This window comes from Bos grunniens, chromosome 7 (assembly GCF_055505025.1).
Source record: "Bos grunniens cultivar Pamir isolate PY7600 chromosome 7, Bosgru_T2T1.0, whole genome shotgun sequence".
In the NCBI taxonomy this organism is placed as follows: Eukaryota; Metazoa; Chordata; class Mammalia; order Artiodactyla; family Bovidae; genus Bos; species Bos grunniens.
This window is the reverse complement of record NC_141171.1, coordinates 57723125-57736425: the sequence shown is the minus strand read 5'-3', so window position 1 is coordinate 57736425 and position 13301 is coordinate 57723125. Positions and strand designations below refer to the sequence as shown.

The 13301-nt window shown below is 42.0% G+C and overlaps 1 protein-coding gene and 1 long non-coding RNA gene across 30 annotated transcripts in view; one reads left to right on the top strand and one right to left on the bottom strand.

The window, feature by feature from the left end:
* Positions 1-13301, bottom strand: part of LOC147369607 (uncharacterized) — a 122046-nt gene that overhangs the window by 8594 nt on the left and 100151 nt on the right. The window contains exons 3-6 of one of the 3 annotated variants that reach the window (XR_015167628.1): positions 5707-5778; positions 3110-3184; positions 2254-2322; positions 211-374 (exon numbers count right to left, since the gene is read on the bottom strand). This is a non-coding gene — a long non-coding RNA (uncharacterized LOC147369607). The remainder of the gene's footprint in view (positions 1-210; positions 375-2253; positions 2323-3109; positions 3185-5706; positions 5779-13301) is intronic. The other 2 variants (XR_015167632.1, XR_015167629.1) reach the window with 2 other exon arrangements.
* PPP2R2B (protein phosphatase 2 regulatory subunit Bbeta) overlaps positions 1-13301 on the top strand; it is a 713296-nt gene that overhangs the window by 698485 nt on the left and 1510 nt on the right. For all 27 annotated transcript variants that reach the window (XM_086412213.1, XM_086412212.1, XM_086412210.1 and 24 more), the window contains one exon: positions 11531-11622. In XM_086412213.1, coding sequence (XP_086268339.1) covers positions 11531-11622 — 92 coding nt within the window. The remainder of the gene's footprint in view (positions 1-11530; positions 11623-13301) is intronic.

Here is a 13301-nt window from a genome sequence, read left to right as displayed (position 1 = left end):
CATACCCAAGCTCACAGGAGCAGAGCAAAGACGCAGTATTTGGAACATGGAGAGAAGCATCTAATACGACAGGCTTTAAGTTCCCTCTTACTCTGCTCTCCACATGCTTCTTGTGTCTGAGTCTTACCTTTTTCTCTCCTCTGATGGTGAATAGTCAGTGTTCTTTGCTGAAGATTTCTTTTTATGACAGAATATATATATGCAGCATACCTTCATACTTAATGATCTTCTCCTGTAGACGTCCTCACTTGGAATTAGTCAGGAGCTCCCAGAATATAGATGCTTGAAGGAGAAAATAAAGGCTCAGACTGTGCTGTTCCTTCCCATCTTTTGTCTTTTAACACTTAGTCATAGAGTTCTTGGTGATGTGGTTCCTGCAATAATAATAATAGTGATAACAGGCCCACACGTCCACTCACCTGTAGTGTTTCTGTTAAAAAAAAAAAAAAAAAAAGAGCCAAAGGGGAATGGTTAGGGGTCAAGAATGGTTCACAAAAAAAGGCACAGGCTAAGCCAGATCTTAAAAGGCACACTACTGCCCAATTTATAACCTTACTGCTCTACATCCTTCAATCCTAATTATCTTTGGGGCAGTATTTGGCTCTCCCCCTACTAAAAACAGATATTTGGGGTGCTTATATTAAAATAAAATAATATTCTATTCCCCTCTTATAATTTATAATTCCTTGATCATTGCAGAACTCTTGAGAAGTCTGCTTAGCCAAGCATTTCTCCCTGCTCAGAACACTAGTTACGTATGCCTTTGCTATAGAAGTGCTCTGAACAGTTGGTGGGAATGCAAATGAGTACAGCCACTGTGGTGAGCAGTATGGAAGTTCCTTAAAAATATGAAAAGATAGTTACCATATAACCCTGCAGTCCCACTCCTGGGCATACATCTGGAGAAAATCATGATTTGAAAAAACACATGCACCCCACGGTTCCTAGCACTGTTTACAATAGACAAGACATGAAGGCAAACTAAACGTCCATCTTGAGTCACTGATGAAGGATAAAGAACATGTGGTGTGTGTGTATACACACACAATAGAATACTACTCCAGCCACTTGCAGTATGTTTAGACATAGAGAAATGAAATAAGCCAGAGAAAGGTTAACATGATGATATTTTTAACAAGGATTCAAAAAAATGATATAAATGAACTCATATACAAAAGAGAAATAGACCCACAGACATAGAAAACAAATTTATGGTTACCAAATGAGAAAGGGAGGGGATAAATTTGGAGTTTGGGTTTAACATATACACACTGCTATATATGTATATAAAATAACCAAGAAGTTCCTACTGAATAGCACAGGGGACTATATTCAATATTATATAATAACCTATATGGGAAAAGAATCTGAAAAAGATAGATACATGTATGTATGTAACTGAATCACTCTGCTGTACACCTGAAACTAACACAACATTGTAAATCAACTATAAAACATTTTATAAATTTTATACTCCAAAATAAAATAAAAATGAAAATGAAAAAGATTATAAGGACTGCTCCAGCGTGTAGGAATTCTGTCATTAACTACTAGCACCTTCCCTGAGCAGGGAGACATACAGGTGATACTCCTAGGTCTCTTCATACATCCCCATCAGCTCATCTCAAGCATGTTTCCAGGAATACGAAGCTGTAGCATTAAGCATGATGACCTAGTTTCATCTTTTTCTATGAACAGGGGTTGACCAACTATGACCTGTGGGCCAAATCCAGCCTCCTATATTTTATAAAAGCAGTTTCATTGAATCAGCCACACCTGATCATTTAACCACTGTCTGTAGCTGCCTTCATCCTACAATGGCAGAGTTGGGTCACTGTGACATTATGGCTCACAGATCCTAAAATATTTACTGTCTGACCTTTCACAGGAAAAGTTTGTCAACCCCTGAAGTAGAACGAACCAATAGAGTCTAATCTTGCCAGGCCTACAGTGGTCTGTCAGTCATACAACGGCAGGCTCCACAAGTCCATGATGTGAGCACATCTGAGTTGGGAGACTCAGCCTAGTGTCAAGGGGGCCACACCCAAGCTCATAGAACAGAGCACAGAAGTAATATTTGAAATATGAAGAGAGAAGTAGCTAATAGGATGCGTCTTAAGTTCTTTCTTGCTCTGCTCTCTAGATGTTTCTTGAGTCTGTGTCTTACCCTTTTCTTTCCTCTGATGGCAAAAACCCAATCTTCTTTACTTAAGCTTTTTCCTACAATAGAATAGAATAGAATATGCATCATACCTTCATAGTCGATCTTTTCCTATAGATGTCCTCACTTGAAGGCAGTCAGGAGCTTCCAGAATGTAGGTGCTGGGAGGAGAAAATAAGGGCTCAGACTAGGTTTTCCCTTTGAGTCCTTCCTAACTGTTGTCTTTTATAGAGTTCTTGGTAATGTTCCTGCAATAAGAGGCCCACATTTTCAAAGTGCACATGCTTTGTTTGATACTTATCACTTACCTGTGATGTTCCTGTAAGACAAATTTCATAGGTGAATGGTCAGTAATGGTTCATAAAGAAGGGGACAGGCTGAGCCAGACCTTAAATGGCATACCACTGCCCCATTCTTAACCCTGAATGCTCTTCCCCTTCAATCCTAATTATCTTCAAGGCACTATTTGGTACTCCCCCTACTGAAAACAGAAATTTGGGGTGACTATACTGAAATAAAATAACATTCTATTCCCCTCTTATAATTTTATAATTCCTTGATCATTGCAGAACTCTGAGAAGCCTACCTCATAGAAATCTGCTTAACCAGGTGTTTCCAAAACCTGTTCTCTCCCTGCTCACAACACTCACAAGTATGCCTTCCCTTAAAAGTGCTCCTTTCAGTCGGTGGGAATGTAAATTGGTACAGCCACTATGAAGAACAGTATGGAGTTTCCTTAAAAAACTAAAAACAGCGCAGAAACAATATTTGGAACATGAAGAGAGAAGCATCAAATAGGACAGGCCTTAAGTTCTTTCTTACTCTGCTCTCTAGATGCTGCTTCTTATGTCTGTGTCTTACCTTTTTCTCTCCTCTGATGGTGAACAGTTGATCTTCTTTGCCTGAGTTTTTTTTTTTTTTCTACAACAGAATATATATGCAGCATACCTTCATAGCCAATGATCTTGTCCTGTAGATCTTGTCCTCACTTGAAGGCAGTCAAGAGCTCCCAGAATGTAGGTGCTGGGAGGAGAAAATAAGGGCTCAGACCAGGGTTTTCCTTTGAGTCCTTCCTGACTTTTGTCTTTTGAGACTTATAGAGTTTTTGGTAATGTGGTCCCTGCGATAAGGGGCCCACATTTTCAAAGCACACATGGATTGATACTTACCACTCACCTGTGGTGTTTCTAAGACAAATGCCAAAGGGGAATGGTCAGCAATGGATCATAAAGAAGGGGACAGGCTGAGATAGATCTTAAAAGAAACACCACTGCCCAAATGATAACCCTCATTGCTCTGCCCTCTTCAATCCTACTTATCTTCATTGCACTATTTGGTACTCCCACTACCAAAAATATAAATTTGGGGTGAATATACTGAATTAATATTCTATTCCCCTCTTATAATTTTATAATTCCTTGATTATTGCAGAACTTTAAGAAGCCTGCATTACAGAAACCTGCTTAACCAAGTGTTTCTCCCTGCTCAGCACACTCACATGTATGCCTTCCCTTAAAAGTGCTCCTTTCCGTCGGTAGGAATGTAAACTGGTACAGCCACCGTGGAAGTTCCTTAAAAAACTAAAAAGACTGTTACCACGTGATCCAGCTATCCCATTCCCATGCATATATCCAGAGAAAACCATAATTTGAAAAGATATATGCACTGCAGTAGTCATAGCAGCACTATTTACAGCAGCCAAAACATGGAAGCAACCTATATGTCCATCACCTGTCACTGATAAATGGATAAGGAAGACTTGGGGTGTGTGTGTGTGTGCATACACACACAATGGAATTAATACTCAGCTGTAAAAAAAAGAATGAAATATTGCCATTTGCAGCAACATGGATGCATGCAGAGATTATCATACTAAATAAGCCAGAGTTAGACAAATATCATATGATATTTATATGGAGGTTCTAAAAGAAAATTATACAAGTGAACTTTCACATACAAAACAAATAATCCTACAGACATAGAAAACAATTTTGGTTACTGGAGAAAGGGTGGGAAGGATAAATTAAGAGTTTGGGACTGATACATACATACTACTTTATATGTGGGAGAAGGCAATGGCAACCCACTCCAGTACTCTTGCCTAGGAAATCCCATGGACAGAGGAGCCTGGTAGGCCACAGTCCATGGGGTCGCGAAGAGTCGGACACGACTGAGTGACTTCACTTTCACTTTCTATGAAAGAGATAACCAACATGAATCTACTGTATAGCACAGGGAACTATACTCAATATTATGTAATAATCTCTAAGGGAAAAGAATCTGATAAAAAGTAGATATGTATGTATACAAAATGGGAAAGGGGGGAATATTAAATAAATATATAAATTGGAGTTTGGGATTAACATATACACACTGCTATATATAAAACAGACAATGAAGAAGGTCCTACTGAATAGCACAGGGGATTATATTCAGTATTATGTACAAACCTGTATGGGAAAAGAGTCTGAAAGAGAATAGATATATGTGTAACTGAATCACTTTGCTTTATACCTTAAACTAACACAACATTGTTAATCAACTATACTCTAATGTAAATAAAAATAAAATTTAAACAAATTTTAAGGACTGGTCCAGTGTTTAGGAATTCTGTCAACTATTTGTGCCTCCCCTGAGCAGGCAGACATACAGGTGATACTTCTAGGTCTCTTAATATATCTATCAGCTGATCTCAAGCATGCTTCCAAGAAGAAGAAGCTGCAGACTTAAGTATAATGAGCTCTTTTCACATTCTCCTATAGAACAGGAGTTGACAAACCTGTGGGCCAAATCTAGCCCCGCATCTGTTTTTGGAAAAACAGTTTCATTGAATCAGTCACACCTGGTTATTTACCTATTGCCTACAGTTGCCTACATGCTACAAGGGCAGAGTTGGGTCATTGTGACAGAGACCTATGGTTCACAAAGCCTAAAATATTTATTGTCTGACCCTTCACAGAAAAAGTTCATCAACCCCTGAAATAGAAGAACGAAACAACAGAGTTTAATCTTGCCAGGCTAGAGTGGTCTATCAGCTATACACAGCAGGCTCCGCAAGTACATGATGTAAGAATCTCTGTGTTGGGAGACTCAGCCTAGTGTTAAGAGGGCCATACCCAAGCTCATAGGAACAGAGCAAAGAAACAATATTTGGAACATGAAGAGAAAAGCATCTAATAGGATGAGTCTTAAGTTCCCTCTTACTTTGCTGTCTAGATGCTTCTTGTGTCTGTCCTACCTTTTTCTCTCCTCTGATGGTGAACCGTCGATGTTCTCTGCTTAAGATTTCTCTTTACAACAGAAGATCATATATATATATATATGGCTTCCCTTGTGGCTCAGTTGGTAAAGAATCCGCCTGCAATGCAGGAGACCTGGGTTCGATCCCTGGGTTGGGAAGATCCCCTGGAGAAGGGAAAGGCTACCCACTCCAATATCCTCTCCTGGAGAATTCCTTGGATTATACAGTCCATAGGGTCACAAAGAGTCGGACCTGAGTGACTTTCACTTTCATATATATATATGTATGTATATACGCAGCATACCTTCATAGTTATTGATCTTCTCCTGTAGATGTCCTCACCTGGAGTTGCCAGAAGTTCCCCGGAACATAGATGCTGAGAGGAGAAAATAAGGGCTCAAACTAGGTTCTCTCCTTGAATCCTTCCTGACTTTTAGTTATAGAGTTCTTGGTAATGTGGTTTCTCCACTAAGGGGCCCACACTTCCAAAGCACGCACGTTTTGATATTTCTCACTCACCTGTGGTGTTTCTATAAGACAAAATTCCAGATGAACGGAATTTTGAAAGAAATATTGATATAAAGAAAAAGATTGGTGTGTATATATACACACCATATAAATAAAAATTGGTGTGTATATATACATGTGGTGGTGGTTTAGTCACTTAAGTCGTGTCCGACTCTAACACCACCATAGACTGTAGCCCACTAGGCTCCTCTGTCCATGGGATTTCCCAGGAGAGAATACTAGAATGAGCTGCCCTTTCCTTCTCCAGAGTATCTTCCCTGTTCAGGGATCGAACCCACAGACCTGCCTCCCCTGCACTGGCAGGCAGATTCATATACATATTCAGCCAAAAAAAGAATGAAATAATGCCGTTTGCAATGACATGAATGGACCTAGAGATTATCATACTAAGCGAAGTAAGTCAGAGAAAGGTAAATATCGTGTATCACTTATATGTTGGCTCTACAAAAAAATAGTACAAATGAACTTATATATGAATCAGAAATAGACACACAGACATAGAAAACAAATTTATAGTTACCAAAGGGGAAAAGGCAGGGGGGATAAATTAGGAGTTTGGGATTGACATATTTACACTACTCTATATAGAAGAGAAAAGATACAACCAAAAAAGTCCCACTATACAGCACAGGGAACTATACTCAATATTTTATGTAATGACCTAGAAGGGAAAACAATCTGAATAAAAATACACCTGAAATTAACACAACACTGTAACTCAACTAAAACTTCAATTAAAAGATACTCAATTAAAATGGTACCTTCAATTAAAAGGTACTCAAAAAAATAAAGTTTGAGGAAATATTGGGGAAAAAAAGTGCCCCATAACAGATAAAAGGAAGGAGTAGGGGGAGATAAGATTTAAAAAAGGATCTATTTTGCTCATCTCTTTCCTCCAAAAGGTAGGCAATCTGGAATATGAGGATAACACATGTGGCTTCCTTTGCCTACTGGATTAATTCCAGCTTGCCATTATTCCCCTTCAGAAGCCCACTCCTCTTCCTTGTCTCCCTCTGTTACACAGATCTTGGAAGCAAGTCAATGATAAAGTCAAGAAAAGGCAAGAATTAGGCTTGCTGTCTAGAAAATAGATCAATTCTTGAGGTCAGTATCTTCCAACCATCAGAAGAAAAGTACGAACCCCAGTGGATGTCCTTACCTCCTCCATCCCTCTCTTCCAAGGAAATAGTCTGCTAACTGGGGAGAAAGGGAATTATAGTCAAGACTTACAGTCAAGGGTTAGGCAAACTATAACCAGAAGTTGCCACCTGTATTTGTAAATAAAGTCTTATTGGAACACAACTCTTAACTCATTCATTTGTGTATCATGGCTACTTTCGCATTACAAAGATACAGTTGGATAGTTGTAACTGAGGCTACATGACCCACAAAGTATAAATATTTATAATTTGGCCCTTTTCAGAAAAAGTTTGTGAGGATCTAGCATCAGCCCTTTGTCCTGGGACTCTTCTGCTTTACCTAAAGATTCTTCACAATAAATAGAGAACTTCAACAAGCAGAAATGGCCCTACAAACAAAATGGCCTTCCCTATCAGATCTGAGACACTCCTAATATGCACAAGAGGTGGTAGGAGAGGAAGGGAGGACAGTGAGTGGAGAGGAAGGGAAGACAGTGAGTTAATTTATAGCAGAATTCCAAAGCTTAGGACACAAGCCTCCCTTATTCTCCCCATCTAACAAAGCCATAAGCCCAGCTGCCAATGGATTCACTTGTCACCATAACCCTGAAGCAGATACCCTGAAAAGGACCAGAGTTATTTGGGAACACGAGCGTAAGGGTGAAGGAAGTTAATTTGCAGAGTTAGAAATCCTTACCCTGTCCAAATAACTCAGAGAGCTTTTCAAATACCCCAGACATCTAATGGAACATGGAGTGAATCTGACCTCATTCCTCTGCCCAAGGCTAAGCACAAGCTGAGCCTCTGAGCTCAGCATCTGCCAGAACCCTGGCGCAAGGGAGGAGAGGGGCCCAGCCTGAAGGAAAAGAGATCATGAACCATCAGTCTTCATCTAAACCAAGTCAAACTGTGCTTTCCATAACACCTTTCTGCCTTCACCCCATTCTGTCTGCCTCTTGGCCTGACTTCAGTTCATCATCACAGCTGTCCAGGACTGAGATTCTATGTGAGGCGAGGCCAATGAGGCAGAGCGAGTGGGAGGCAGATTGCTAGAGCAGGCAGGAGCAGGTGCTCCAGAACCCAGACCCCTGGTTCACTTCCCATTCTGTCATTTCCTTTGCTGTGTGATCTTGGACACATGATGTCCTACCCTGCAGTTCATGCTCCATTAAAGTGAAGAGAATGACAGTACCTACAACCTAAGATAATATTAGAGATGAGATGAGATTTTATGGATAAACAGCCCGGCTAATAATAACAAGCTGGCATGTTACGTATGCCTAATGTCATTACCACTCCCCACAACGGATCTCAGGAAGAACTGAAAATGGCACCCAGATTACTATGCTCCAAGCCTCAGTCATCTGCCTACTTGCCATCTTCACCTGAGTTGCTGAATGCAGCTGGAGAGAAACACCCAACCATGCTGACCAGACTCACTTGAAATTCATATCTGGGTGGCTAACAAACATGTGAAAAGATGCTCAACACCACTCATTATCAGAGAAATGCAAATCAAACCCACAATGAGGTACCATCTCACACCGGTCAGAATGGCTGCTATCAAAATGTCTACAAACAATGCTGGAGAGGATGCAAAGAGAAAAACCCTCTTACACTGTTGGTGGGAATACAAACTAGTACAGCCACTATGAAGAACAGTGTGGAGATTTCTTAAAAAACTGGAAATAGAACTGCCATACGACCCAGCAATCCCACTGCTGGGCATACACACTGAGGAAACCAGAATTGAAAGAGACACGTGTACCCCAATGTTCATCACAGCACTGTTTATAATAGCCAGGACATGGAAGCAACCTAGATGTCCATCAGCAGACGAATGGATAAGAAAGCTGTGGTACATATACACAATGGAATATTACTCAGCTATTAAAAAGAATACATTTGAATCAGTTCTAATAAGGTGGATGAAACTGGAGCCTATTATACAGAGCGAAGTAAGTCAGAAAGAAAAACACCAATACAGTATATTAACGCATATATGTGGAATTTAGAAAGATGGTAATGATGACCCTGTATGTGAGACAGCAAAAGAGACACAGATGTAAAGAACAGACTTTTGGACTCTGTGGGAGAAGGTGAGGGTGGGATGATTTAAGAGAATAGCACTGAAACATGTATATTAACATATGTGAAATAGATCACCAGTCCGGGTTCAATGCATGAGACAGGGTGCTCAGGGCTGGTGCACAGAGATGACCCTGAAGGATGGGATGGGGAGGGAGGTGGGAGGGAGGTTCAGGATGGAGAACACATGTACACCCATGGCTGATTCATACGAATGTATGGCAAAACCCACCACAATATTGTAAAGTAATTAGCCTCCAATTAAAATAAAAAATAAATAAATAAAATTCACATCTGGGGACTTCCTTAGTGGTCCAGCAGCTATGATTTTGCACTCCCAATGCAGGAGGCTGGGGTTCAATCCCTAGTCAGGGAGCTAGATCATGCCACAACTAAGAATTTGCACACCCCAACTAAAGATCCCGAGTGCCACAACAAAGGTCGGCATACATAAATAAAATGTTTTTAAAAATTCACATTCAACAACTTCAAGCAGCCCTCAGTGCCTTCCAGGAGCCGAGCACTGTTGCCAACCACCTCCCCGCCCCTGGCCTTTTTCACGCTCAGCTGATAACCTTGCTTCTTATTTCACTGAAAAATAGAACCAGGAGAGGATTGCCACACAATCCAGGGCTGCACTGTGCACACCAGCGTCTGCTGGGTGTTCTCCCCTTGCACACACATCTCCAAATTATCCAACCCCGAAGGGAGCATGGCCACTCCATCCTCCCGCTTGCTCGAAAGCACGGTTCAGGAGCCATCTCTGACTCCAGTTTTCCTCCACACTTGACAGTGGCTCCATCCGCAAGTCCTATCAACTGTCCTTCCAAACTCGTCAAGGCTCTGGCCACCTCCCACCACTGCTCACCTTGGTCCAAACCATCATCTGTCAAGCAGGTTACACCCAACCTCCCTGTCTCTGGCCCTGCAGGGCTTACACTCTGTCACAATGCAGCAGGCGCAGCACCCTGCCCATGGCGTCTGCTCACATCACTCAGAGTAAGGGGCCTACGGGAACTGGTTGGCACACGCCGAGGCCCCCCACTCTACTCCTTGCTACCCTCTACCCCACTGCCTCCAGGCCTTTACATTAGCTGTTCTCAATGCTTAGTAGCTCAGTGGTAAAGAAACCGCCTGCAATGCGGGAGACCTGGGTTCAAGCCTTGGGTTGGGAAGATCCCCTGGAAAAGGACATGGCAACCCACTCCAGTATTTTTGCCTGGAGAATTCCAGGGACAGAGGAGCCTGGTTACAGTCCATGGGATCACAAAGAATTGGACACGACGGTGACTAACACTTTCTTTTTTTTTTTTTTTTTTAATTTAAACTGGAGCCGATTATACAGAGTGAAGCCAGAAAGAAAAACACCAATACAGTATACTAACGCATATATATGGAATTTAGAAAGATGGTAACGATAACCCTGTATGCGAGACAGCAAAAGAGACACAGATGTATAGAACAGTCTTTTGGACTAACACTTTCATTTATGCTTGGAAAGCCTTTCCCCAGATACCACTGAGATGCACTCATTTTCTCCAGGTTCCTGCTCCAATGTCGCCTTCTCAGGTGAACCTGACTACTCGCCCTATATAAATAATCCCCCAGAGCTCCCACTACCCTTTTTCCACTTTTTTTTTTGTTCTCATTTTATCACCATCTAAAATATCTTACACTTGTTGCACAGCAGAAACACAACATAATTGCTGTAAAGCAATTATATTCCAGTTAACAAATAAAATTTAAAAATCAAAAAAAGAAAAATATCTTATGTATTTACTTGGCTACACAGTCTCTTCCCCAATACTGGGAGGAAAGCACCCCAAGGGTATTCTGTCCATGGCTCTATCCCAAGCATAGAGCTGGCATTCAACAAATATTTGTTGAATAAAAGGCTGAATGAATGGTGTTGTCTAAATGGGCTAAGAGACTTCCCTGGTGGTCCAGTGGTGAAGACTCTGCACTTCCACTGCAGGGAGTGTGGGTTCGATCCCTAGTTGGGGAACTAAGATCTCACATGCCACACTGCACGGCAAAAAATAAAAAGTTTTTTAAAAGATACTGACCAAAAGTAAATAATAAATAGGCTTAGAAAATGGGAATCCCCTGCTTACTGGGCCCTGTTCTATGCTACTATCTATGTAAGTGAGTTTGTTTAATCCACATGTGCCATGCAAACAGCTCACCAAACCATCTTAAAGTCCCAAGGCTGAGAAGGGCCGTGCCTGTGCTAAGACCCAGAACTATCTGAGTCAAGCCACATTTACACTGGAAGAATGAACAGCTCCCATCCAAAGAAGAGCTCACAGAGGAATCATTTTTTAAAATATTAATAATTAACACCCTCTTAATGTGTTTTCCCTGCCCCTCCAGGTTCACGACTACCTCCGCAGCAAGCTGTGCTCCCTCTACGAAAATGACTGCATTTTTGATAAATTTGAGTGTGTGTGGAATGGGTCAGACAGGTAAGAAAGGTCTGATGGCTGGGAGCCTTCCACGGGGGGCCCTCTCCTTGCACCGGCCCTGGGCCGTGGATCCTAAGGGGGTGCAACCAAAGAGCCATCAGAATCGGCCCTGAGGCCTGGCAGGGCTGCACCGGTGGCCAGCGGGTGACCTCGAGGTCAAGTGTGGCAAGGAACAGGCGATGGGTGAGACCCTGGACTCCTCTTTCAGAACTGGCTCAGGTGACCCTTTAACCTCACAAAAATCCTACCTTATACAGGCAAGACCCTCCCAGAGCTGGGTCCATATACCTAAAATGAAGCTCCCCTGGCAAATTTTAAGGATGAACTATTCCAATGACTTTAAAGTGTGCTGTCTGGATGGGAAATTACCCCTCGAGGCTGCCCGCAGAGACTGGCCTAAGGCCTGGTGGTCATGAACTGAATTCTCATCAGCCTCGTTTATTCTGTGCCCTCAAAGAGATTTATGACTATTAGAGGCCTTTGGTTTCAACAGTACTTCCTATTACCTCCCCGCAGTTTCTTTTTGGCTTGATAAATAGATGCTGCTGTGATTTCCAGGAGAAGCCAGCACAGGCTACCAGGGGCTGTTCCTTAGTGAAGGCAGCACCAGCAGTCATACTGAAAAGCAGGGAAATTCTATCACTGCAAAACATTCAGAGGCGAGCTTCTAGTGAGCACAGGCTCTACCTCTCTGACCCCTGTTGGGTTTTTTGGGCCAGTGATCCAAAACCAGCCTTCCACTCAGCAGGCCTAGCAGGAGTCTACCACCACATGGTAGACGACCCAGATCACACCACCCAGTTGGTGGAGGGCAGAGGGCCCAGAGCAAAGCAACTGTTACTTAGTTGAACAAAGGCCCTCAGGGGAAAAGTACCTATCCCTGCCCTGTTATTTTATTTTCGTTTCCATTGGTAATTTATTCATTTATTCAATGTTCATTATGAATAGATTTTTTAAAATATTTGTGGTTATTTTTGTTCAAGTTCCCCTTCTATCTTAACCAAGATTCAAAACCTATACTTACTAGGTACTTTCACACATCATGATTTTTTAATCCTGACCACAATCCATCAAGATTGCTTTCACTGTCCCCATTTTACAGCTGAGGAAACTGAGGCTCAGCCAGATACTAGTTCAGGAGCTTGGGCAGATCACTGTAAGTAGTAGAGACAAGAGGAAGAATTTAAATCCTAAAATGAACATTCTTTCCACCACATTACAGTTTCTTTCCATAACCGAGAAAATGTTATTTTTGGTCCAGATAAGGTTGAAATTACTTTTTTACTTTTTTCCAAAAAAGACTTTCTCCTACGGTTTAAAAACAAGTCGGGTGGTGGTAATGGAAGCAGAGGTCAGTGCGTGGGAAGCAATAAGGCCAAATGGCTTAATGCTTATGCCCCGGAGTCTGGCAGATGTGGGCTAGAGGACCAGCTTGGCTACTTACTGGCTGTGTGACACCATACACGCATTCACTTTTCTTCCTGTGTAAATCCCTTAGCATGGAATGATGGAAAAGGAAATGAGGCTAGGGGTAAAGCACTCAGCACCCCCACGTGATGAGATAATAATTGCTCACCCTATGATACGGCTAAGTCACTTCAGTCGTGTCCGACTCTGTGCGACCCCATGGACAGCAGCCCACCAGGCTCCCCCATCCCTGGGATTCTCCAGGCAAGAAC